Source organism: Tyto alba, unplaced genomic scaffold (assembly GCF_018691265.1).
Source record: "Tyto alba isolate M040663 unplaced genomic scaffold, T.alba_DEE_v4.0 Super-Scaffold_13, whole genome shotgun sequence".
Lineage (NCBI taxonomy): Eukaryota > Metazoa > Chordata > Aves > Strigiformes > Tytonidae > Tyto > Tyto alba.
In genome coordinates this window covers 48,322,499-48,347,584 of record NW_024881275.1, presented here as the reverse complement: position 1 = coordinate 48,347,584, position 25,086 = coordinate 48,322,499, and the positions used below count along the sequence as shown (strand labels likewise).

General features: G+C 37.9%; 1 protein-coding gene across 3 annotated transcripts in view; it reads right to left on the bottom strand.

The window, feature by feature from the left end:
- The window catches only part of LOC104362884 (leucyl and cystinyl aminopeptidase), an 85,981-nt gene that overhangs the window by 5,641 nt on the left and 55,254 nt on the right, over positions 1-25,086 (bottom strand). For all 3 annotated transcript variants that reach the window (XM_032985421.2, XM_032985414.2, XM_042787579.1), the window contains 11 exons: positions 24,639-24,770; positions 22,230-22,350; positions 21,386-21,540; positions 20,924-21,037; positions 18,052-18,183; positions 13,271-13,402; positions 7,463-7,623; positions 4,733-4,821; positions 2,760-2,940; positions 1,890-2,046; positions 339-523 (listed from right to left, as the gene is read on the bottom strand). In XM_032985421.2, the coding sequence (XP_032841312.1) occupies positions 339-523; positions 1,890-2,046; positions 2,760-2,940; positions 4,733-4,821; positions 7,463-7,623; positions 13,271-13,402; positions 18,052-18,183; positions 20,924-21,037; positions 21,386-21,540; positions 22,230-22,350; positions 24,639-24,770 (1,559 nt within the window). The remainder of the gene's footprint in view (positions 1-338; positions 524-1,889; positions 2,047-2,759; positions 2,941-4,732; positions 4,822-7,462; positions 7,624-13,270; positions 13,403-18,051; positions 18,184-20,923; positions 21,038-21,385; positions 21,541-22,229; positions 22,351-24,638; positions 24,771-25,086) is intronic.

Genomic DNA, 25,086 nt, shown 5'->3' with positions numbered 1-25,086 from the left:
CATTACTACTAAATAATCCTCCTTGAGCATGCAGCTTAGGAAATGCAGATGGAAGCAATTTGTGTCTGGTTTTGCAGTCTTAATGAGACTGCAGACAAAGTCTTAAATGCTAGCAGAGTTCTCTCTCATCTTGAAACAGCAATTACTTCTACATGAGGAACAAGTCAAAGAGAGAATGAAGTACTCTATCAGTGTTGGTGGTGATGGTGTGGGGCTTTTTTTTTTTGTTTGTTTTGTTTTGTTTTGTTTTGTTTTGTTTTGTTTTGTTTTAAACAATGGTGGCAATGTAACAGGAAAGCAGGTAGATAAAAGAAGTGGAAGCCCAGTGTTTGTGGTACCTCATTGTTCCATTAGACTTCATCCACTTCTCAAACATCTCAGTGGCAGTTGTTCTACAGTTTCTCATACCATGGGTGCAGGCAAAAGCTAGCAGCGTTGACCGGAGCTCTCGTTCAGACAGCGTCCCATCATCTGTCCAACTCTGTTGATCAATTTTATCACCAAGCAGGTGCTCTATTCTATGCTAAAGGAGGAAAAAACATTAGCAATAGTTAATTCATCCCAAGAGTGTTTTCTGTATACAAAATTAGTTTAAATAAAGAAAAAAAAGTTAAGTTTTAGAACTGCAGAAGTTAAACACAGTAGTTTTTCATCTCCCTGTTCCAGTTTACATATACCATTTCTTATCTATATGAATAAATATCAGATAACACATAGATCTGAAAGATGGGCCAGGTCTACATCTTAAATTGCACATGGAAACCAAAGACTACTCTTCGAGCTACAGATCAGACTTGTATGTATTCAGTTTACTGGCTCAACTACCTACAACTTCTGTATGTTTAACTACTTTTAACTCAATCAAGTAACAGTTAATACACCTGAGTTTAGCACAAACAAATAAACCTTTATCTAGAGGCTGAACACCCTTCACATTTGTAGTTTTGTAGCTTGCCAAAACCACAGCTAGGTGCCTGACCAGATACTTCATCTTAGCTGAAACCCTTAAACTTAAATATAACCTCATAGATGCTGCATTGCAAACCATATCTTGGGCTGTTTGTCACATCAGATCTGTAAAACCTTTGAATAAATACTAAATAAGGAAAATTATTATAGTAGTGGGCTTTCGTTTCTTATAAGTTTCCTTAAGTACTCACTAATTACCCTTACCTAGTATAAAAAAAAAAATCTGCTATTTTATCTAATCATTTAATAATTTTCCTTCTAGATTAAATCCCTTTGCTGACTTTCTACATTGTAAAGCAGCAAAGATAATTTTAAACCTGTAGATGAATACAGAGAGGAGGCTTCATAATAAGAAGGTACATAGAGACATTAAGGACATTTTTGCATCAAGAACTGAAGCTATGATGTTGATTTCATTGCTAAATCTGTAGCAGTGTATCATGTTAATCTATCACACAGCTGGAATGGGACAACGACAACCACTCATGTTTCTATTTTTACAGCAAATAGTTTTGTTTCTTTCCACTGTCTCTATATAAAGCAATTATATTTGTGATTTCCAGCCACTCTAATAATCTTGGAAATAACTTTTCTGTAGTAGAAAATTGTCAAGGACTCTTTTTAATTACATATCTGTACTACACTGACCTTTATAGTGACTACAGCAAATCTCCAGACTCTCCCTACAAAACACTGGTGGGTAGAGAAGGAAGAAGTAGATCCAAAAAATTTAGCATTTCAGTAAGATGTCATTACTATTTAACAAAAGCAAGCAAGACTGGCAAGTATCTAGAATCTCCATCCAATTTAGTGAGATTATTGAGTATATTCAACAGTCAACACTTAAAAAGATAATGTAATTATAAGGAACATTACAGCTAATTATTTCAAATCATAATTAACAGAAAACTAAGACATACCATGACTCGTGCTGCCAGTTGTTGTTCACCCTTTTTCTCTAAAAGGCTGTATATACGACTCAGCTGAAACAAAGCTTGAGTGAGTGGTGCAGTGCTGCTCTCTTTATTAAGGTAATCAATCAGCTCAAAGGCCTTTTCCAGAGACTCTTTTCCTAGACTATAAGGTCAATGAATACAAACATTAAAATGATTTCCAAAACAAAAGCACTCCCTGAATCCAGAAGTGATGCTCTCCATTACATTAACAGAGGGATAGATGAATAGAGGGAGTAACATAAGAAACACTTTAGATGTAGAAATTTTTATATTATAACATTAGTAGGATATCAGCAAAGCAACAATGGCCACTAACATGCCTTCAATTAACAAAAATTAAAATAGGTAAGGAAGTGTGACAACAATAACTGAAAATATTTATCATAAATCAGGGCACTCAGAAGAAAGCACTGTCAGAAAGGCCATCCAGAATGCTCAGCCTCATCTGCTCTGATGGCAGTGGTGAAAGACAAGAGAGGGAGCCAATAATGATTTTATAAGCAAATAGCTTACTTCTCTAAAGTAGAGCACTCTTTGACAGAGTAGAAGAAAACAGTCCTCGAGGCAGATTATCAGACAGTAAAGAAAAGTGTCTTTCAGAAATGGAAGTTATCATGTGGCTTTTTGTGATGCAGAAAAATGAACAATATGGAAGCATCTGTGAAGTAACTTTAAAAAAGGTATTAGTGAATGGTAAACAGCTTCAATAGGCTAATAAAGACTGAATTAAAACTTCTCTGAATCAGCCTTCTCTAGAATCTAAGCCTGATCTTCTCTGACATGGAAAAAACTTCATACACATATTAACTGTGTTTTCCCAAATAAAAGTCTTACCCTGCAAGGTTGAAGATATTGTTGATCAAATTAGCTCTGTCTTTAGAACTCAAAGCAGTGTGGTTTTTTTTCAAGAGATCAATCAGCGTTTTCCAGTCTTCAGCATAGTGTACTATGTAATAGCCGTTCATGTCCACGTTGAATTTTATCCATTCCACCTCTTCTGGAAGTTCAATGACACCTAATGGACAGATAATGTTAGCAGCAGAAACAAACACTTAGCAACTATTCGTTCATATCCAAATCTATGAAGCAGACTGGTTCCACAGAATCAATAAATTCTTTTCCATCCACTAGTTCCCCCTGCTATGAAGAAGGAATACCCAGTGCAAAGGTTCTATGAGAAGGCCCCAAAATTCCAGGTTGTACTTCTTTCTCATTCTTCCTATACATAATCAAATAAACAGTATAGCAGTCTGCCCCGGTCTGTATCTATGAAGTTAATTACTTAGTGCAGTAATTTTTCTCCTTCTGTCCAGTCGTCCTTTCAAACAACTCTGTCTCCTCTCTGCCCACTTTCATATATGTATTTATCTATATGTATATAGATACATATATGAAGAACAGTTACACACATCATATAAAGAAATAGAGAAATGAAGATGGCGTCAAGTAGTTTAAAGACCATAGTCTAGTTTCAAAGTCAACTGGATACAAAAAGAAAGCCTTTGGGAAAAAGTTCTTCATTTCAGTTGATTATGTAACTATTCCCAAAAACGTCAATTTGAATAGCACCTACAATGCCTTTGAAATTAAATAAATACTCTACTCCAAACTCTTTTATACATCTCTCCTACTCTCATATCCTCCACATTCAAGTTTCTACAGTGAGTAAAGAACTAGTATGATGAACATGAGACCACCAACAGAGCCACTGAAGGTGAAACAAAAATAATGGAATCAGGTTACTTACCTATTAGTTCTAGTAAGATCAAGAACACATTCAATTAAACAGCTTTGTTTTTCCATTCTGATAATTCATAGTATTTTTTTCTAAAACTCCATCTCAAATGAAAAAGGCCATGAATAACTTGCAGAATTTATAAAACCAGTATCAGAATGACAAACCAAAAACATTTATTTATAGTACTTCTAAAGTAATTTTAGAGGGGTGGCAGTTCATAAAAGTGAGTAAACAGTAAAGATGTCAAGATCAGCTCAAATAATTTGATCTTAAATAGGTATAGTTTTATTTCAAAAAGTGGAGGTGAAAGATAGGTTTATGAATTAAAAATAATTGCTAGTTAAATGCACTGAATAGTAACTTTAATGAATGAGAAGAAAATACATCAGCAGAAGTAAGACAATGAATCAGACCAGCTTCAATAAAATCCAAAACCTATTAATGTCAGTGAAGAAAGACAGACAAAGTGATTTTATCACAGTATTATAAAAGTGTATAGTAAGCATTCACTTGTCAAGGAAAAAAAAAAACAGTGCTGAATAAAAACTCTCCTCAGATTAGCAATTTAGGATTCAAACTAGCCACTGCAGCAAAAGTAGAGTTTATGTGAAAAGATCTAGAGGTTTCAAGTTCTATAGCATTCTCAAAAACTTAATCTGTTGCAGATGCAATATTTTCTTATACTATTAAATAAAATATTATTTCAATGGAAAGTGACTTCCTCATATTTCAATACACTGGCAGAACAACTTTCCCATTACTCACTCTCTAAAGGACATGCAGTTTGAGAGATTTTGTGCATGCACTGGGATGAAAAGAGGACTGGCTTTTACAAATTCCAAACCTGTGTTTGTGGCCCACTTGCTGACATTTACTTGTACAAATATGTAATGCTATAGGAAACCAGCTAACTAATGATGACACCATCAGTAGTGCTTGGCTCCAGATCTCTGTAATTATTTTGTACTACGTATGCCTTCAACTTCACATCTTACACAAGTGTGCACTCAGAAAGATGAGTAATCTGTAACACTTAAGTAATTTGCTACCGGAGTTTTGAGTCACATACCTGACTTCTGGTCCAGTAAATATGCATTAATACAGTGGGTAAAGTTGCAGTTATTAGTTACATAGGTGAGAGGAATATGCCACAGATAACTGAAAAGGAAAACAAATGTTTACTGATATATCATACACACATTATTTGTCTTGAAGGGTTTGTTTTGTGGTTGTTTTTTTTTTTTTTTGTCATTTAAGCATTTTAATATATTAATAATACTAGAATCACCGCATGCTATGTAAAATTATAAAGTATAAATCTCATTCGTATAATCAGAATATGATAAAAGAATACATGTACAGCATGTAGAGCAATTATTTTTTTATTCCTGACATGTTGAGAAGTGGGAAAATTTCATAGAATCATAGAATGGTTTGGGTTGGAAGGGAACTTTAAAGGTCATCTAGTCCAACTCTCTCTGCCATGAGCAGGGACGTCTTCAACTACATCAGGTTGCTCAGAGCCCTGTCAAACCTGACCTTGAACATTTCCAGGGATGGAGCATCCACAATCTCTCTGGGCAACCTGTTTCAGTGTTCCACCACCCTCATCATAAAAAAATTCCTCCTTATACCTAGTCTGAAACTACTCTCTTTTAGTTGAAAACCATTAGTCCCTCTCCTATCACTACAGACCTTACTAAAAAGTCTATCCCCATCTTTCCTTTAAGTACTGAAAGGCTGCAATAACATCCCCCTCAGACATTTTCTTTTCCAGGCTAAACAATCCCAACTCTCTCAGTCTATCCGCACAGGAGAGGTGTTCCATCCCTCTGATCACTTTTGTGGCCCTCCTCTGCACCTGCTCCAACAGGTCCATGTGATATTGAGGACTCCAGAGCTGGACTCAGTACTCCACATGGAGTCTCACCAGAGCAGAGTAGAGGGACAGAGTCACCTCCCTCAACCTTCTGTCCACGCTTCTTTTGATGCAGCACAGGATATGGTTGGCTGTCTGGGCTGCAAGTACACAATTCCAGTTTTTCATGTCCAATTTTTAATCCCACCAGTACCCCCAAGCCCTTATCTGCAGGACTGATGTCTATTCCTTCATCCTGCAGATTGTATTAATACTGAGGGTTGCCCTGACCCAGGTGCAGGACCTTGCACTTGAACTTGTTGAACCTCATGAGGTTCACATAGGTCTACTTCTCAAGCTTGTCCAGGACCCTCTGAAATGCATCCTGTGCCTCACGCATCCTGTCCCTCAGGCATGTCAACTGCACCATTCAGCTTGGTATCATCTGCAAATTTGCTGAGCATGTACTCGATCCCACTGCCTATGTCACTGATGAAGACATGTAAACAGTACTGGTCCCAGTACAGAACCCTAAGGGACACCACATTTCCTAGTACTTCTTCCTCAGTTCCAGCATGCTAAGTAGCTTGTTCAAAGTCAAATGGACAGGAAATCTCTGACTGCATCAAAAATCCAGCCAGTATTATTTTCACCCCAGTCTAATGTTCTGTCTTCCTGAAATTTTACATGTTTTATATCAAACAAGACAAAACAAAACAATTTATGTTGATTCAGGTACAAGACTCTAATTCCAAATCATGGTAGTAGAAACCATAATTGATTGCATACCACAAAAACTGTCTCAAGTGAATTGCAAGCTGGAAGAATAAATAATAAGTTGGCTCACAATGATGATAAGGACTTGACTATTTAGAGAAAACACAACTTTGAGTGAGATGAAACAAGTTGCACATATTCATTCCAATTTTGACAGGAACACCTTCTGTGTATGGCTCACACGGAACATTCTTCAAAAGCTTCAGATGCACTCCCCAAATTTACATCAACTAGAAATAAAGGAATAATTAAGCCTAACAATCCTTCCTTTCTTCTCTTACCTTTCAACCACACATCTCTTTCCTTCCTCCACATAACAAAAATAAAAAAAAGCCTTGTAACTTCCAACATTTCAAGAGACAAATTCCACAGGCCTGATTCTGCAAGATGATGCAAAGGGCTCAGTTCCTGTTAAGACTTCAAACAACTGAATGCAACAAAATCTCAAAAGGGTTCAAGCTTACATATTTTGTTTTGTTACAAAATGTAGTAAGCTTCATAATATCAGACATATTTGCAGCAAATTAATTTTTACAATTAGCAACTGCCACATTTTGGCTTCTTCGGTATTTGCATATGTACTTCCTCTCATATATTCAGACATTTAGTGTCATGCATTAGTGCCATCTGAAAATTTTTAAGCCAAGTAGGCTTTGATTCTAGCTTTTCTACTTTCCTCTAACAAAGCCCAAGATGTACACTGAGTTTTGGCAGGAAGAAGCAGAGGCTCTGAAGTAAGACATATGAATCTGTAACTTCTGCAACCTGCCTTTCTTCAGTTTCTCATTAAACACACAAAACTTTATGAAATTAAAAGAAGACTTTATCTGTGAGATCTGTTTTTTGGTATTAAAAAATTTAAGAATTCATTGTACTACTAACCATAATTTATCATCTCAAGCTTAAAAGCTTCAGGAGAAGATGCAAATAAGAAACTCAGTTTACAAAGGATGCTACAGATTTTTACCAGTGCTTTGGTGGCAATAGATATGGATCTTCAGGCAGACACTAAACATGTGAATTTCTGTGTGAAATTCTCTATTACTACCTACCTTCAAAGAAAATACTAGAATCCCTGAATACAAATGAGAAAGATGCACAAGATACAGAAAAGATATCTGCAGGTAGATTTTAATGGATAAAAAGTATTAAGAAGGTAATAACCTTGTATCTGATGTCCAATTTTCTGGTTCCACATGACACAAAAATTTCTCTTGTTGTATAGAAATAATCTTTCCCTTTCGGACAACAGTGACTAAAGGAAATCCTTTATGAAGAATCCAAGTTTTCATCAACTTTTTTACATCTAGTGTTCCATTGGTAATCTGTAAAAAACAATGATAACAAGAAAACAGAAAATGGAGAACACTTTTAAACCTTCCTCCTTAACTTACCAAGTAAGTAGGGGTAAGATTCTGCATCTGTAAACAATCACTTTGTCATTGAGCTTGTAAATTTTGTAACCAACAACTTAGGGGAGCAAGTGGCTTTTATTTTCTTAAGTTGAGGGAAACCTAGCGAAGCAGTGGAAAGAAAAATTGAAAATATCAGGTATGCTGCACTGGCTTGTCATGAAAGTAGAAAAGAGAATGTTACAGAAAAGAAAGTTATGGTATGTTCCCAAGCTCCCCCCTACCCTTTACCTTTCCTTATTGGTATTCCGATATTAAGTGGATGTTTCATTTCAAGTTAAATATGTTCTTTTAATTCTGAAATTAATATTATAAATTGCATTAAAGTGATGGTGTTTGTACAACAAAAATAGCAAACATCAGTTTATCCTTTTCCTTTATCCTTCATCTCCTTTTTTTTTTTTTTTTTTTTTTTTTTTTTCCCATTTACCATCCTTTGCATAGCTTAATCTCCAACCTCTTCTAATCTTTCAGGAATGGTTTGTACTACAATATCCCCAATGAGGGACAAGTACTTTATCATGTCTACATATCACAGCCTCTTCATTAGCAGAGATGATCATCCAAAATGAAGAAGACAATATGTCCTCTAACTTACAAAAGAATGTTTTAAGTTGAGCTATAAGGAAATTAAAATATCATTATTCAAGTTACATTTAACTTTTACCAGCCTATACAGTGTCTTTCTCTGGTTTCCTCATCAGCATCTTACTGCCTACTGTTCCCTGTTTAAGCCAACAATAACATGTACAATTTACCATCCTGGGAAAATGACCATAGAAATTTCAATAGGAGTTTCAATTCCAGAGAAGCAATTCTCTTTCAGAAGTTTAAAATTTATAGAATTTGAAGTCTACATGAAAAAACATACTTTTTACATACTCCCAAAATCCACTCTTGGCTAAATCTTCTTTCTCTGTGTTGTTATCACAAAACATCATGGTTACTACAATGATACATTACGCAATCCCTTAATAAATTGCCCAAGATGTGCTGAATGCATGCTTTCACTTTCTTTTGCCACTGTCTTTTCCTTTCCTTCCTGTTACATTTTGAAGCCACCAAGAAATTCCCCAGCCCAAGATGAGAGGAATGTTATGAGATCAGGAAACTAATTAAGTCTAATATTTGCACCTTGTCACCTTGCCTGTTTCACATCTCAAGTTTTTCTCTGCTAACACTGTGAACCACCTAAAGACTGGCAGAAAGATCTGTGTCTAATCTGTACAGAGACATGAGTACATTTGAAATTTGCACTGCTGAAATAGTTTTATCCCAAAACAGAATCCTTCCCAATCACCTGAAATTAAACTAATTCATTAGAAATTATAAGTTCATGGTTTCAGCATATTAAAGATCTTATAACATTGTTTTTATTTACATATCTTCTTTGAACAGCTCCAATGAAAGCAACACATGAAAATTACTTCATCCTTCTTCCTTCCATGCAAAGTATACAGAAAGTTTGCTTTCTGTGTTACAGATTTTATTTCACATGCAATTTTCTCATCTTCACTCCAACTATGATTGTCAATTTCCACAGAGAAAGCTATGACTTAAGAAATGATTGTGCATTTTGTTGTGTAGACAGCAAAAAATTATGATCAAAGAAAAGGCCACTTTTATGGTTGGAATTTTCACACACATTCGGCCCAGGCATAGTTAACAAGAGCAAGAGGAAATAGAGACAATCAATTTGCTGAATTTGATAGCTTTGGTTTTACCATTACCATAAATATGGGAAACAACCAAAAATGATAACAAAAGATCTCACTACATGGTAATACTAATGATTTAATTGTCAAAAGTGAGACACTAGTTCCCATCTAAGATAGAGAGGAATCAAGAAGTCCTGACAGAGATATGGCCTCTTATATTATGAAAATAAAACTCTGAAATAAACTTTCAGTAGATCTGGGCACTGGATAGAGTCCAGGAGCACTAAAAAAGGTATCAGTCAACTCAAATATCAGAAAGTTACACAATATTTGTGTGAGCTACTCACATTCTTCTTAAAATACCTATTGGGGGAAAATGTTACTGAGCAAAGACCTTCCATCAAGTTCGTAGAATAGATGAACTTTTGATACCAAAGGCAGAGAAGGCAGTCAGAGATGATGCCTGTCTAGATTGGACTGTTAACCAATGGAGTCTGGCTGAGAATCTGAAGGTGAAAGACTATTAGAAAGCAAGAGAAACTAAGCATTCAGGATACAAAAAGAAAGATATTAAGACATAGAGAATACCAAAACAAATGAAAATGTACATAAGATCAGTACATGTATTTCAGTAAATTCAGAGAGGCAATAGGTGAAAATCAGTGGTAACACAGTAGTGTTTTCCCAAGCATTGCTTTCCCAGGGAAGCAAAATAATAAAAGCCCAAATGTAAACTAACTCACTGCAGTATTAAAGTAGTCCAGCTAAAAGGGTCTTTGCAAAAAGGGAATATGAAAGTGTAGGAAAGTGAAAACACAAAATTAACATCATTAACACTTACATGGAAAAAAAAACCCACAAAGCAACCCAAAGACTCAGGCACAAAATTAGGTGCGACCAGAAATGGACACAGGGGAAAAGGCAAGCATTGTAAGCTGCATCAGAAAATATCTAAAGAACCAATCGGTGGGCTCCTCCACATAGAAGGGCAACTTCTGGAAGATAATGCTGTTAAATACCTGGTGCCAGCAGGAATTTGGTAACTACTAATTTAGCATCAAATACAAAGATTGTTTCTTATTAAAATAGGAAATACACACTAAGTGCTGACATTAGATGTTACTAAGTTGGTTAGATGTGATTCACTTAACAATACTATTAAAGATGGGTGAAGCAATCCCAGAATTGGTAAGAATGATTTTTGACTATTAAAAGATGATGACTGAGGTTCCAGAAGACTGGAGAAAGAGGCCTGCTGAGTTGGCAGAAAAGCTGAACTTTTCCAATGGACAAACTGGGTAATAATAATAAAAAAGTTATTTTCTGAGCCAGGAAGACATACGAAGTAAGTAATCTAGTTTTGAGAACGATTCTTTTCCCATGCCATAGTAGCAGTTAAACCCGGCATCTAGTAACAGTAAGACACTCACACTAATTAAATGTGAGGCATCTGTGTGGTCTCCCTAGCCACTTTATGTGGATACTACCATCTCCCTGTGGTATATTTTCTACATGAAAGTCCTGGGTTTGAGTGAGTGGTGGGGTTTTTTGGTAGCAGGGGAGGGGGGCTATAGGGGTGGCCTCCTGTGAGAAGGTTCTCAAAGCTCCCCCAGCTCCAAGCCAGCTCCACCTCTACACCAAAACTGAGCCAATCAGCTGTGCCTATGTGATAACATATTTAAGAAGGGACGTGGTGAGGAGGAGTCGGACTTGTCAGTAGGAGTTGCAGCAGCTGCGTGAACACCAAGGTCAGTGGAGGAACGGAGGAAGAAAAGGAGTGGGGAGGTGTGCCAGAGCAGAGACCCCCCTGTATCCTGTGGTGAGACGGCAGGGCGGCCCCCCGCTGCCACCCATGAAGATCTGTGGTGGAGCAGACACTGATTTACGGCCTGTGTTTCATTTCTCATGGCTGATCAAGGTGTCTGCACCCGAAGAAGGCCGGGGTCTTGTGGGAAAAGGTAGACCCACTGCTGTTATAGTTCAGCGCTGGGAGGAGTGCAGCATGTGGGAGTGTCCCACGCTGAGCAGCTTGGGAAGGGCTGCAGCTGTGGGAGGGAATCCAGTCAGAGAAAATTGGTGTCCCACACCGGAGCAGTGTAAGGAAACGCTGCGGCCTGTGGGAGGGACTCATGTTGGAGAAAGTTTGTGGAGGACTGTCTCCTGTGAGAAGGGAACCATGATGGAGCAGGGGGAAGAAGTTCCAGAAGCTTCCCCCACCAGAGATGGAAGAAGCGGCAGGACTGACTGCACCCCCCGTTCCCTACCCCTGCGTGGCTGGGGGGAGGAGGTAGAGATATTGGGAGCAGAACTGAGCCCGAGAAGGAGGGAGGGGTGGGGGGAAGGTGTTTTCAAGATGTGGCAATGATTCTCACTGTCCTATTCTGTCAAATGTTGTTAGTGTCTGTAATAAATGTATGTTCTTTTTTTCCTTCCCCTAATGAGTCTTCCTTTTGCTCATGACCATAACGGGTTATTTTCCCCTCCCGGTCCTATCCTGAATCCCAACCCTGGCTCATTTGTCCCTTCTCATTACCAGAAGAAAAGGGGGAGTGAGTGGCTGCGTGGTGTTTGGCTGCTGACCAGGCTCAAACCACAATAGTGTGCATGACTGAAGATGGTTGGTCAGGAGGCTCCATTTTGCAGAGGTTGAGGAAAGTCTGTTTTGCACTATAAAAATCACTATACAAACCAGAAGATTTCTCTGTCATTACAGTCACAGTCCAGTATCAGTAATAATCCATCACTATCTGGCAAACAAGTGACTACGTATGACTAAACACACATATTTATAGCCACTTGTGACAGCTGACAATAACTAACAGCAGCTCCAGTCCATTTCTCTACCGCAGAAGTTCAAATATTGTAAGGTAAATGACAAGAAGCAAACCTAAACATTAAGTTAGTATCCTGCCTAGCACTCACATTCTGTGAGGGAACCTCACACATATTTCAGAGACTTTAATACATACCATGCAGTACACACACTCACAGGGAAATCTGTTTCTTTCCCTTATACTACACTGACACTCCCTGGGGATACTCAGCAGCTCTTTGTTGGGATCACTCTCAATCTTGCACTCTCACTGTCTCACACACAGTCTCTCCTTGTCGAATGCTCCCCTCCTTGCACTCTCCCTCCTACTCTCTCCCCTTCATGTGCTCTTCCCTTGCACTCTTCTTCCTCCAGCCCTTCCTTGCTCTCTCTCCCTCCTTCATCATCTCTCCTTCCTGCTGTCTCTCTCCACTCCTTCAGGTGTGCCTTCTCATCCCGGATCTCTCCAGCACCCACAGGCTTGCTGACTCTCATCCTTGCTCTCTTCGGCCCATGCCCTTGCTTTCTTCTGCCCTCTCTCTCTCCCCTTATACCAACTTTAAACAGACACAGTCTTCTGTCTGCCTTACCACTTGTGAGCTGCTGAAATGAAGTGTCCCCTAAAATCTGTTTTCCTACAATTCCAGCATCATTTGTTGAAACAGAAGCTATCACTGAAACAAGTTACACTAGTAAAGAGTATCCCAAGACCTCTACAGAGGACTACAGTTATTCCTTGAAAGTAAAGCTTGGTCCTGCATTTAAGAGGACTATTTTTATTCTGGTCCTAACACACTAACAATGCAACTCTAGAGAGGATATGTACATACTGATGTGCCCACATGTGTGGATATGCATGGTGGGACATACCCACTTCCAGTGCTTTTTGGGGATGATACTCAGTGGAGTCCTAGAAGGTACACGAATATCCCTATCTATATGACAGAACTTTGGACTATGATCAGCAGGAACTTCAGGTATTTACCTGCAGTCTATTATTTTATTTCTTTCATAAACAAGGAAATAAATCAAAATATACAACACATTTAAAGAAGTGAAAAAACATGAACAGTGTATCAAAGACGGATACCTCATTCATGCTGTCCCACAAGTCATCACTCTGAGCAGATCCATAGCTGTGACTATGCAAGTATACCTCAATGCCAGCTTGGAAAACATCCTTAGTGAGATAGTGCTTCAGCATCAAAAGAAGTGAAGCCCCCTTTAGGAAGAAAGAAAAAAAGAAAAAGAATTGGTAAATTAAAGTTACAGAACTTCTTGAAGCATATGTGTATTATAGATCTTAAACATTACAAGAATAACTCAGAAACTGGCAGATTTTATCCCAAATGATATCATTTGAAAAATTACCTTTAACTCAGCTGCCTTGAAGAAGTATTTTTTAAATATTTGATAAACTCCAAATACAGTTACAGAAAAGACTATTACAGCTTGAATTTTTTTCCCAGCTGCTTTGGAAAAAAAAATAATTTTTAATATTTCAAAGGCTCAAAATACAGTTACAAAACAGGCTAATAGAGCTTGACATATTTTCCAATTAACATAATCTCAAAAATATTGCCTTCTTACTGATAAGTCTCTGATGGCTGCCCTATTTCATTACCCATACTCCACTGTATGGTACAGAACTGTACTTGTGAGACAGTGTTTAACAGTCATATGATTTGCAGTTATATCAAAATACTAAAAATACAGGAAAAATATGAGATACACTTAGTAGGCTGGAATTGAGTGTAGAAAGACAAATGCATTTTGACAGTGTTTAAATACAGCCATATTTTATTAAAAAAAGCAGTAACTGAGTAATTTTAGTATCAAAGTGGTCACGAACAGGTAGATAGAAAAGTATTTTTGCTTTTTTTTAACAATAGCTGAAAGCCATTTTCTTTCCAAGTAAATGCTTCTATGTCACAGCCAATAATCAATAAATTGCCTGAGCACTTGCACACTGTACAGCTGAATGCAGATGAGCAGCCACAGATCATGAAAAGTTTAAAGGTGCATTTTATATTTTTGATACTATTTCTGAGAAAGGATCGAGAAAAAATTAAAAGGAGAATTTTAATGAAAGCATGTGTGGTTTTTGCACATTCCAAACTCAAGTTTTGTAATTTAAGTAACATCTTGCCTGAAACTGAAGTCTGCCTGACTATTCTAATTATTCATGAAACTACAGTAATACGCCTTACTATATTTTTTAATAATATAGTCATAATTTCCTCTCTTGCATGAATCTATATTTAAGATATAGCTCTACCACTTTCTTTTTCTTACTATCATATCCTCCAAAACACTCTGTTGTTGTAGGTGGATTGCTGTTGCACCCTTGACTGTTAGGTTTACTGATAGTCTGCAAAACAAGGCTAAAAATAATTTTGTGCAATAATTCCTATTCCAGACAATAAAATGTAGACGCCACCTACTTATTGGTAGGTACAGTTGGTACTATAGTAAAACAAAGCAAGTTGCACAATTCAATAACAGACCATCCTTAGCTATTTAGGGACCCTGATGCAAGTGTCTTCCCACTCAAATTGCCAAGAGCACTAGCTAAGATATAAGGCTGAGAATAGTGGAATAGAAAGACTGCATGCGTGAATGGAAAGCTATGCAACAAAGGTCTCTGAAACATAGAAAGCAGCCACAAAAACCGCATTTCTAACAATGCAAGGGCAAAACTTCTTTTGGTTAGCTCCTAAACTCAAACGTGTAGATTGCTACATTTCTATTCAGAAGGTGCACATACTTAGTAGTAATAAAGTAATAAAGTAATTCTCTAAATACAATGCTTTACTAATTGACTGAAAGTCCCAACCAATCATTTATAGAATATTTCCATTAAAATTATATGGAGGAGTTTTGATCAGGCAAAGAGCAACAGAATTGTTATCTCTGAAGTTAACTATGACATATTCATGCATGATGCATAGCTTCTTGAAGCTCACCAAAAAGGGAATTACTCGAGACAGCAACTCTGAAGCATGAAACAATAGCCATGTCTTTTGATATACAGCTTAGGGAGAGAAACCAAATACACTTCATAACCAAGGGAAACTGATAATCACACATTCTTGTAGTCCAGAGAATAGAGACCAAAGTAAACAGAAATATATCACTATTGTAAGTCCATGTGGCATCTCAGACTGTTCAAGGATGCCAGACAACATGTGTTAATCAGCTGAGACTTCCAAAAAAGAAATCAGAGGAGAAGAACCAAGACAGCTGTGGGAGCCATATTCCACTGAGCACAGGGAGATGCAGTATTTGACTATTTTCAAGTAAGTACTATCTGTCCCCATGATTTCTTATTAGATGAAAGTACAAGCAAGCAAAGATAGTGGGGGAAAAATATGACAGCTAATCCAAAAGATATGTGTTGGGTTTGTGTGTGGTGGGGGTTTTGGTAGTGGGAGGAGGGGCTACAGGGGTGGCCCCTGTGAGAAGCTTCTTGAAGCTCTCCCAGCTCCAGGTAGGACGCGCCACTGGCCAAGGCTGAGCCAATTAGTGATGGTGGCTGTGCCTCTGTGGTAACGTTAGTGGTCGCAATCATGAATAGAAGTTATCTACACAAAGCAGATAAGCAGGCACTTCTTTATTCCAGCACTGGGGAACTATCCAGCTATCAGCTATCCCCCCTGATAGCTCCACCAAAGACGTGTTCACCAACAGGTACAAAGCACAACATATTTATACACTTTTTCAGTAGAGTCATGGTTACATAAGATCAACAAAATTCATAAAGTTTAGTTTGACCTTAATAATGATTGGCTTTCAGTTACCTCACCTTACCTATATTCCTATTCTACAGAAATCATTGATCATCTTTACTGATTGATTTGAATAGAATGAGGGGAGGATAATGATCAGCATATTCATGTTATTTCCTGGAAATCATTATCATATGCAAATGTATCTAACGCATGCATGGTTATGTTGGACGGGGGTCCTCTGGTGGTCGTCAATAGTCCTCATCACAGTGTCTGCTGATTGAACTCCATCCTTGAGCATGCTCATTTCATCTTTGGTCAATGTTCATTTCATCTTTGACTGATCTTCCAAACCAAACCCAGTCTCTTCTGGTACCTATTGTTTTGACTCAGGATCCATAACCAGTACCCACTGTTTTAATTCAGAGTCCATAACTATTCGTACAGTGTTCAAGGCACACACCATTCCTATTCCTAAGGGCCTTAGTGTGCTTTATATTCTCATAGCTGCTATAACTCCATTTTAAAATCAAAGTAATATTCTAAACTAAAATCAAAGTAATATTCGAGGATTCGAGCTATTTTATTAAGGTAACTGCAACAATAACATATTTAAGAAAGGGAACCTGAGAGAAGGAGTTGGAGTTATGAGGGAGATACCTATGCAAACACCAAGGTCAGCTGAGGAAAGGAGGAGGAGGGTGGGGGGAGGTGCACAGAGCAGAGACTCCCTTGCAGCCCATGGTGAGAGGGCAGGCTGTCCCCCTGCAGCCTACAGAGGTCCACAGTAGAGCAGATGTCCACATGCAGCCTCTGCAGGACCCCATGCCAGGGCAGGTGGCTGAGCCCAAAGAAGGCCGTGACACTGAGGGAAGCCTGTGCTGGAGCAGTTTGTCACTGGGAGGACTGTGACCTGCGGGAGGGACTCATGCTGGAGCAGTTCATGAAGAGCTGCAGTCTATGGGAAGAACTCACATTGGAAAAAGTTTGTGGAGGACTATCTCCTGTGAGAAGGTCCCCATGCTGGAGCAGGGGAAGAGTGTGAGTTCTCCCCATGAGGAGGAAGGAGTGGCAGAGATAACGGGTGATGAACTGACTGCAAACCCCATTCCCTGTCCCACTATGCTGCTGCAGGGGATGAGGTAGAGAAAATCAGGAACAAAGCTGAGCCCAGGAAGAAGGGAGGGGTGGGGTGAGGTGTTTTTAAGATGTGGTTGTATTTCTCATTGTCCTACTCTGTTTGACTGTTAAATTGTTATCCTTGTTTAAAATAAATCAATGTTATTTTCCTTCCCCTAAGGAGTCTGTCTTTCGCCTGTGACCCATAACGGGTGAGTCATCCCTCCCTGACCTTATCTTGATTCCTGAGCCTTTTGTTTTATTTTATTCTCCCCATCCATGGGGAGGAAAGGAGTGAGCAAGCAAGCTGCCTAGTGCTCGGTTGCCCTCTGGGCTCAAACCATGACAGATATAAAAGGCTTTCCTCTAATACTACCAAAATCATGGGACTCGGCATCTAAAACCTGAGCCAACATGAGTAAAAATTTGGCAAATACAGATATTTGCTCTCTCATACATTTTCAAGTGTGGCACTGTGAAGCTTTAAAAACATAAATCTCGCACACAACTGTCACTAGACATTGGAAATAATCAAGTTCCAGACAACCAGGATATGCAGTGAAATAATTTTACATTTCAGATGTAAGCCTCCAGCTCAGGAAGTCTCTAAAATACTGATTTTTAAAAGCAGAGAGTGTATAAAAATGAGTGATTGCTTCAGTAAGTGCCTTGTTGTTACTCTTTTCTTAAGAACCTGTTACAGTCTGCTGTGAGAAAAAGATTGCATGTCTCACTAGATATTTTGTCTCACCTACTGGCTTCCCTCTTACTTCTTCATGAGTGCATACTTTGTGCTGAAGAATACACCAAGGAGAAGGATGTTAAGTAAGGACACAAATACTCATACATTTTTTTTCCTAATTAAAAGCTATGAAAACACTAAGAAACACTACTGAGAGATCCTGTGTTGTTTGTGCTAGGTGTAAGTTACCCCCCAAACAATTGTGAGTACATGACTACTTATGATTCCACATTCATGTTTTCAATAACTACTGCACCACTTTCCAAATATTTTTAAAGCTACCTTAATATAAGAAAGTGCATCAAACATTTCTTCAATTTGTTCTGAAGACTGAACAGCAGAAGATACTGGATGTGAAGAATTCAAGGAATCCTTCATCATAGCCTTGAAAATTAAATTAAGGAAATCTTCATCCTAGAACAGAAACATTTATAAGTGAGAAGCTAGAACATGCATGGTAAGCAAAACAGTAAAAGTTGTCTCTGCTTTGCTCTTCCATTGGTTTAACATGCTACTGCTCACCTTCCTGCCAATGGAGGCAGCAAAAGAATTGTCAGGGTAGCAATTGTAAAATCTACACTTTTAGCATTTTAGCAGTGGTATCTCACTCGTGGGTTTGCATCATTATCCAGACCCTTAAGATCCTGTCTCAGGTAAATGCATCATTGGCACTAGAGAAAATATATGTACCTACTAAATATCTGCCAAGTTACAGATTTGGCTCACCAATGTTTTCATTTAGGTTACAGGAAGCAGGGAATACAAAAGCATAAATTCTTTAGTATATTTTAATATTAAAGCATGAAGTCTAGGAAAATTACTCACTACAGTGATGTTTGTGCGAATGTAAATAACCACCTTATCTAGTGATACTAGTACCAAAGACACTTCCTTCTCTTCTTACAGATTGAATTTAATACATTGTTACCAGAACAAGACGATCCCAAACACTGAGAAGAAGCTGATTGTACTGGTATTTGACCATCTCATTTGAGACTTGAACAAACAATTCTCTATAGTTTCCTCTATACAGTAGAGAGCTACCAATTTAAAAAAAAAAAAAAAAAAAAAAGTAGGACCTGTGTACGATACAATAAAGATACCCATTAAAGTTGACAATTTTAAAGCTATTCTTCTTGACTACAGAAGTCCTGAGTGATTTTTTTTTATTTTTACCACAATATATTTTGGCACTACCAAGTGATGAAATGATACTGGTGAAGGCACCTTGTTAGGCACCTTTCAGAATGAAGTACACAAGTGTTAGATGTGTCCTTGTTAAAACTGACTAGTTTTTTGTCCTCTCCATACCACATATGCAGAATGACTATACACCAACAAACAGAATTGCTACACGAACATACTTTCAGTGGCCATCAAACTCAAAAAACAGGCCAGGCCAAATTAAAAACTTTTTAAACACCTAGCTCCAAGAAAGAAGTCCACTGAGTCAAGTTTCTTAATGCAGTAGAAAGGGTGAATTAAGAACTCAAAACTCACACTCAGAATTCTGAGAGGAACACAATCCAGCAAGCAGGAAACAGTACACGTCAGGTTTTTAGTCCCGTGACTAATGCAAATCATGCAAGCACTCCTGGAAGCTGGTTCCAGAGCCCAAATATCTCCTCTCCTAGGAGATACCTTTACATGGGACTCAAAATTTGTTTCCCCAATGCTCCCTCCATGTAGTTCCACTAATTTTTGTTTCTCTGCCTGTATTCAGTGACAGGGATGCTTTATAGCTGTAGCTGCTATCTCTTCTTTGGAGAAGAAAGATCAAATTTGAAACCTTTGTGTTTTCCAGAGTCTGAAATGCTAGATCACTTAGTACCTGAGTGAGCTTTTAAATGATGACTAAGTTATTATATCAAAAAGATTTTATCCTTCAGCCATATGTGTAAACAGAAGTGCCTGTGGAAGTAGTGCTTTGTACTATTAGTGTAACTCAATGCTATTAGAATCCATTGGGTGGTTAACACAAAGGACACAGACACCAAGCTAAAGAAATAGGCTTATTTTACTTCAGTTTAAAGCAGCAGAAAGAATAAGCAAGGTAATGCACCTAGTCATTACTATATAAAGCTAGATATAGTGATTAAGAAAGATACATCACCAATTGCCCTCATACTTTACCATCATCCAGATCTGTGCATCAGCTGGGAAGCCCCGTCACAGCGAAGGGTCAGAGAGCCTTTCCCGGCAATTGGGAAGTCCTACACAGTGCGTCCACTCGTAGGTGTGGTCTCCGTCTGTGCTGTGAGAGGGCCCGGCTTTTATACAGTTTAACAACCAAGTCTATACAAAATGCACAGGAGATATCTGGTAGATTGATATGCCTCACACAGGCATGTCTGGATCTGGCCAGGATCCGGGCATGTCTGAGGAGTTTCTGTTTTTCTTTACATTTGGGATTTATAGTTACTTCCTATTGTTTACTTATAGTTCCCAGGGATTGTTCCCAGGGTTGCATTTTCATGCTAAGATGCTAGTTCCTTCAGTTTGCTGATAAGATGCTGGTTGCTTCATTCTGCTGATAAGATGCTGATTGCTGGTCGGGGAATTCACTCAGAAGTCAACTTTGGTTTGAGGCCTATTGTTTGGGCCTTTTCTGTTTCAGTGGGATATGATACTTTGATACAAGGTCTCCTGATTTGTGAATCCCAAACTGATCCAGACACAAGCAAGTACCACAATGATGGAAAGACAGGAGTTACTGCAGGCATACTTAGTAACCTAAAGCTTCCTAGGTCTACTAGGAAAAGTAGAGGCAGACGAATTTCGTCAACAAAGCCCGGACTTCCTGTATAAAGGTTTTAAGTTACAATTTGATATATAGACACCTCCACCTTTTAAAACCTACTATTTTGCACACAATGGTTTAACCTATGCAAAACATGAAGGCTGCATGAAGACTGCTACCAAAATAAAAAAAAAATAAAAAACCCCACAAACCCAATGTACCCTTCCCAAAGGCCCCCCAAAATCACTTCCAATATGAGTGACAAAGCAGAGGAGTATAATCTCCCTGAGTATAATCTCAGCGATACCCAAAGCAAATTTCAGTATAAGTTTGTAAGTATCAGTCCTTTACAAGCAGCATTCAAAAGTGGATCTTAGTGAAGGGTCAATATTAGTAGTTACAGAAAGTACTTACTGAATGGAATTCTGGAAAAATCTCCTCCATGGCAAAGTACTCCATGAAAGTGGCAAATCCCTCATTCAGCCAGAGATCGTTCCACCATTCCATAGTTACTAGATTGCCAAACCACTATGGAAGACCAAAACCATAATTCTTTTTCAGATAAAAAATCCAATTATTACAGTAATACTTCATTCATCCTCAGCTTTAGCTTGTGGCAAAATGAAGTTCAGTCAAAACCATGGTAACGCTTTTGCATGAACAACTTCCTAAGTAAATTATGACAGAGCTTGCACTCTGCCTGTTGTACTGGAGAAAATACACCTGCAGGTATTCTGAACAGATACAACACACAGCCTAGTCACAGTAAGGGCAGAGGTCAATTTAAGGACAGAATTGCTTTTTTTGTTTGTTTTTTTTTTTTTTTTTTAAAAAAGAGCCCAATACATTTAAACAATGACCTCCCCAATCCAGTACCTGATGGGCAAGCTCATGTGCTATCACTGCAGTTATTAACTTTTTATCCCTTGCTGAAGAAGTATTACTGTCAAACAAGAGTGTTGTTTCTCGGAAGGTGATCAAGCCCCAGTTTTCCATTGCACCAGACTGAAAATCAGGAATTGCTACCAGATCTGGAAAAGATTTGAAAGAAGCTTTTGAAAACTGCTAGTTAGAGCAATTCTGTATCTATTCTATGACATAATCCCTAAAAACCTCATTATTTAAATCCTGTGGTGTAGACAGGTGCTCACATCTCAAGCATAGAAGCGCCATAGATTTATAGCCATGTTTCTCTAGCAGTACTCTTATACAAGCAACTTTACACAAATTTACACAGAAACTGCCTGTAGATCTTGCATGCACACAAGTAACAAGGAAATGTGGCCACCCCTACTGAAAGTAATGTCTTAAAAGATTGCATTTCATTATCTTTCCATTCAAACTAACACATGCAGAGAAGTCAGGCTTCAGATTTTGAACTGGTGAACATGGTTCACAGATTGGTAATTCTGTATCTCCCTGCCAAGGCACATGATGTTAAATTTACACTGAATTATTTCTTTGATGTTATATACAAGTATAAGCAATCTGGTCTCAAAAGCTCACAAAAATTTTCTAGCTTGGGAATCATTTAATAATTGTACTCAGTCAAACATTTAATTAATTTTAAAAATAATTTTGAAAGAAGCTTACTTTACAGATGTTTGATGTTATCTTTTTTTTTTTTTAAGCACAACTATCCAGAACAAAAGTTCCCCTGAATTCCTCAGAATTGATTAGGGCTTCTTTTTCTGTTTAAAAAAAGTTCAAAAGAACTTACCTAATTTTTCAAGAGGGTAGTTTATTAAAAAGTATTTCTGATAAAATTCCAGAAGTTTCACTGCTGTGTTTAGGGCATATACAACTTGGTTTAAATGCTGTGGTATGGCATAGACAGATACCTAGTCCAAACAGAGAAGAGAGAAGATTTTGAAACATATAGCTGCAAAAGCTTTAGAAGTGAGAGAGAAGCTGGCGGAAGTTCCTGAAACAGATAGGACATGGTTTTGGGAGTACACATGTAAGTTACAAACACTAGTTAGGAAGCTGTCAATAAAGAGTTAAATTTTTTTTGCTAGACCTTATTCACTAGTCAAAATACAGACTATCCAATTGACCAATGTGTATGCCAGAACAACTCAAGGTTGGCACTTTTAAGGAAGGTGTTCAAGAATAGTCTGCGTGAACAGAAACTCATTCATTTCCTTTTCTACGCCCTCATGAGTTAATAAGTGACTCTCCCTGAATACCTCAATTAATCTATATTTAGACTATCAGTATGATAACATAGGTATTATCTGCAAGAAAATTTCTCAAGAAATAATAATTGGAACAAAGTTCAACCATTCCCCTATCTAAGGTAGGACCAGATTAGACATGATGTAAAAATCATTAATAAAAATGAGAGGTTACAGTCTCGCTCTGTTTACGTTGAAGTGGCTATATCAGGAAAATAACTTTGATCATGTTGATCCAGGTTTAGGATACCCTTTCATACACAAAATACATGGAGACTTATTTTCCTCTTTTTTTGTGGGTGGTTTTTTTTTTTTTTGGTTGTTGTTTTGTTTTTTTAATAAGTCCCTCTTACTTGCTACGAATCAGCAAACAAACAACATCTCCAATAGATGGATAGGGTGACCTTTCAAGTTTTGAGTTTGAATTGAGCATGTAAGGGTCTAATCTAGTGTTCCTGGAAGTACAAAAGTATTATTAGCTGCAAATTTTAAGCTCAAAACCAAAACATAAAGGCCCCCTAGGATCTTCTGGAGTTGAGAAAAATGTCACTGCATTATGAACACAAAGCAACTTTACTTCAACTCTAAGCTAGCATAACATTCATGACAATAAACTTATCCTGTGTGAACTGGTTAGCTCAAGTTCTCAAGCCTGCTGAAAGCACTCTGCGAATGTATTTTGTGAAAAACATCATATGCTTCCTTCTCTCCTCCTCCTACATAACACTGCCACAAAATACTTCTAAAGTACTGACAATCCCTGCAAGTTAGTCTCGCTATTACAAAATAAACAAAGCATACCACATAGATAGTTATTTTAGGCTCTCTGCAAACACAAAACATTTAGTATACTGATCAGTTTTCTGCCTGGTAAAGAACTGGCTAGATGGTTTTACCAGAATACAGGAATACAGTTCAAATACAGACCCAAATAGTAGCCACAAGGAAAAAAAAATAGTGACTTAACTTTTCAGGTTAGACCAAACAGTCTGTACTATTCAGCTATAATTAGGAATACCTGTCCAAGTCAGAATCAAAGCCCATTGACCAGTATCTTTACTTGTGTGTATTGGATTAAAGAGAGGCCTGCATCTCCTTCTGCAGTGCTACTAGCACTATTCCCTCTGTCTCTTTATAGGTAAGTACTGGTACTTTTGACATTTCACCACAAAGGGGCAGTCCCTGCAAGGGAGTCATGAAAATCATTGCTCATGCAAAACTCCTGCACGTCCTAAAATAAGATAAAGGAGCAATTAAGGAACATGTCCTAATATTAGCACTTTTTTTTTTTTTGGTTAATTTAATTGTAGGAACTGCTCACTGACCCTGCAGGCCATATCCCTGCAAAGGACAAAGATCAAACAGGACCAACTGATTTTTGGAACCTTTGGAAAAACAAAAACCCTGCAATGAAATAATTGTATTCAAGTGACTAAATGTAGGCTTCAAGTTAGTTTAAATTTGATTTACTGCAGGGCATGATTTTTTTAGGTAGGGTATCTTCGCAGGTATAGAACACATTTGCAGCACTGCTTGAAATAGTATGTAGGCGTCCCTGGGAACTGTAATGTTTCTATACATCATCTGAACAACTCTTGGTTTGCATGACATTACTGTCTCACATATGAAGCATTAAAACTAAAAGTTTAAAGTTTCCAGCTCTGAAAGCTCTTAGGAATTTTAGATTTTGTAAATTTCCACTGTTAACAAGACTGGATGCTGAGTCCCTTGATGTAAAAGTCTTCTCAATATTGGTATAAGCCCTGAAGTTAGTCCAACTTATAGCATGTGGCTTTTGTCCCCTACCTATGATGAGTATAATAAAGCCAATAAAATAAATAAATTTAAAAGAGGCAGAATTTGCTTGTTGGTTTGGGGATTTTTTTGTTCTGGTTTGGTTGTCTGGTTGGCTTGGGAGGGTTGAAGGAGAATTTAAGGTGGAACAAACATACCAGGCTCCCATTAGTTTCCCTAGTGATGTTTTTCAAGTCTGCAACAACAAAGGCTACGAGGTAGGTGCTCATCTTCAAACTCACAAAAAACTCATCTTGAACAATTCCATTTGTCACAGGAGTAGTGGCTTTCTGCAGGTGAAAGGAAAACATTAATGCACACAAAAGAACATTAAGACAGGCAAGGAATCAATATTAAATCAAAGAATTACTTCATGCTAGGAACAGTTATAAGCAAACTTCCAGAACGTCTTTATATTTTGGTTATGTTTCAGAGGGATAGATGATACTCACAACCTACTCATTGGCGTAACAAAACTTAAGGAGAGATGGAACATTTAAGCCTATATACCCCAAAATTATTTGGCAAGCTTTATTATGCAGTATTACGAGACAACTGCATTGTTGGAGAAACCATCAATCTAATTTAGTTCACACTTAAACCCTC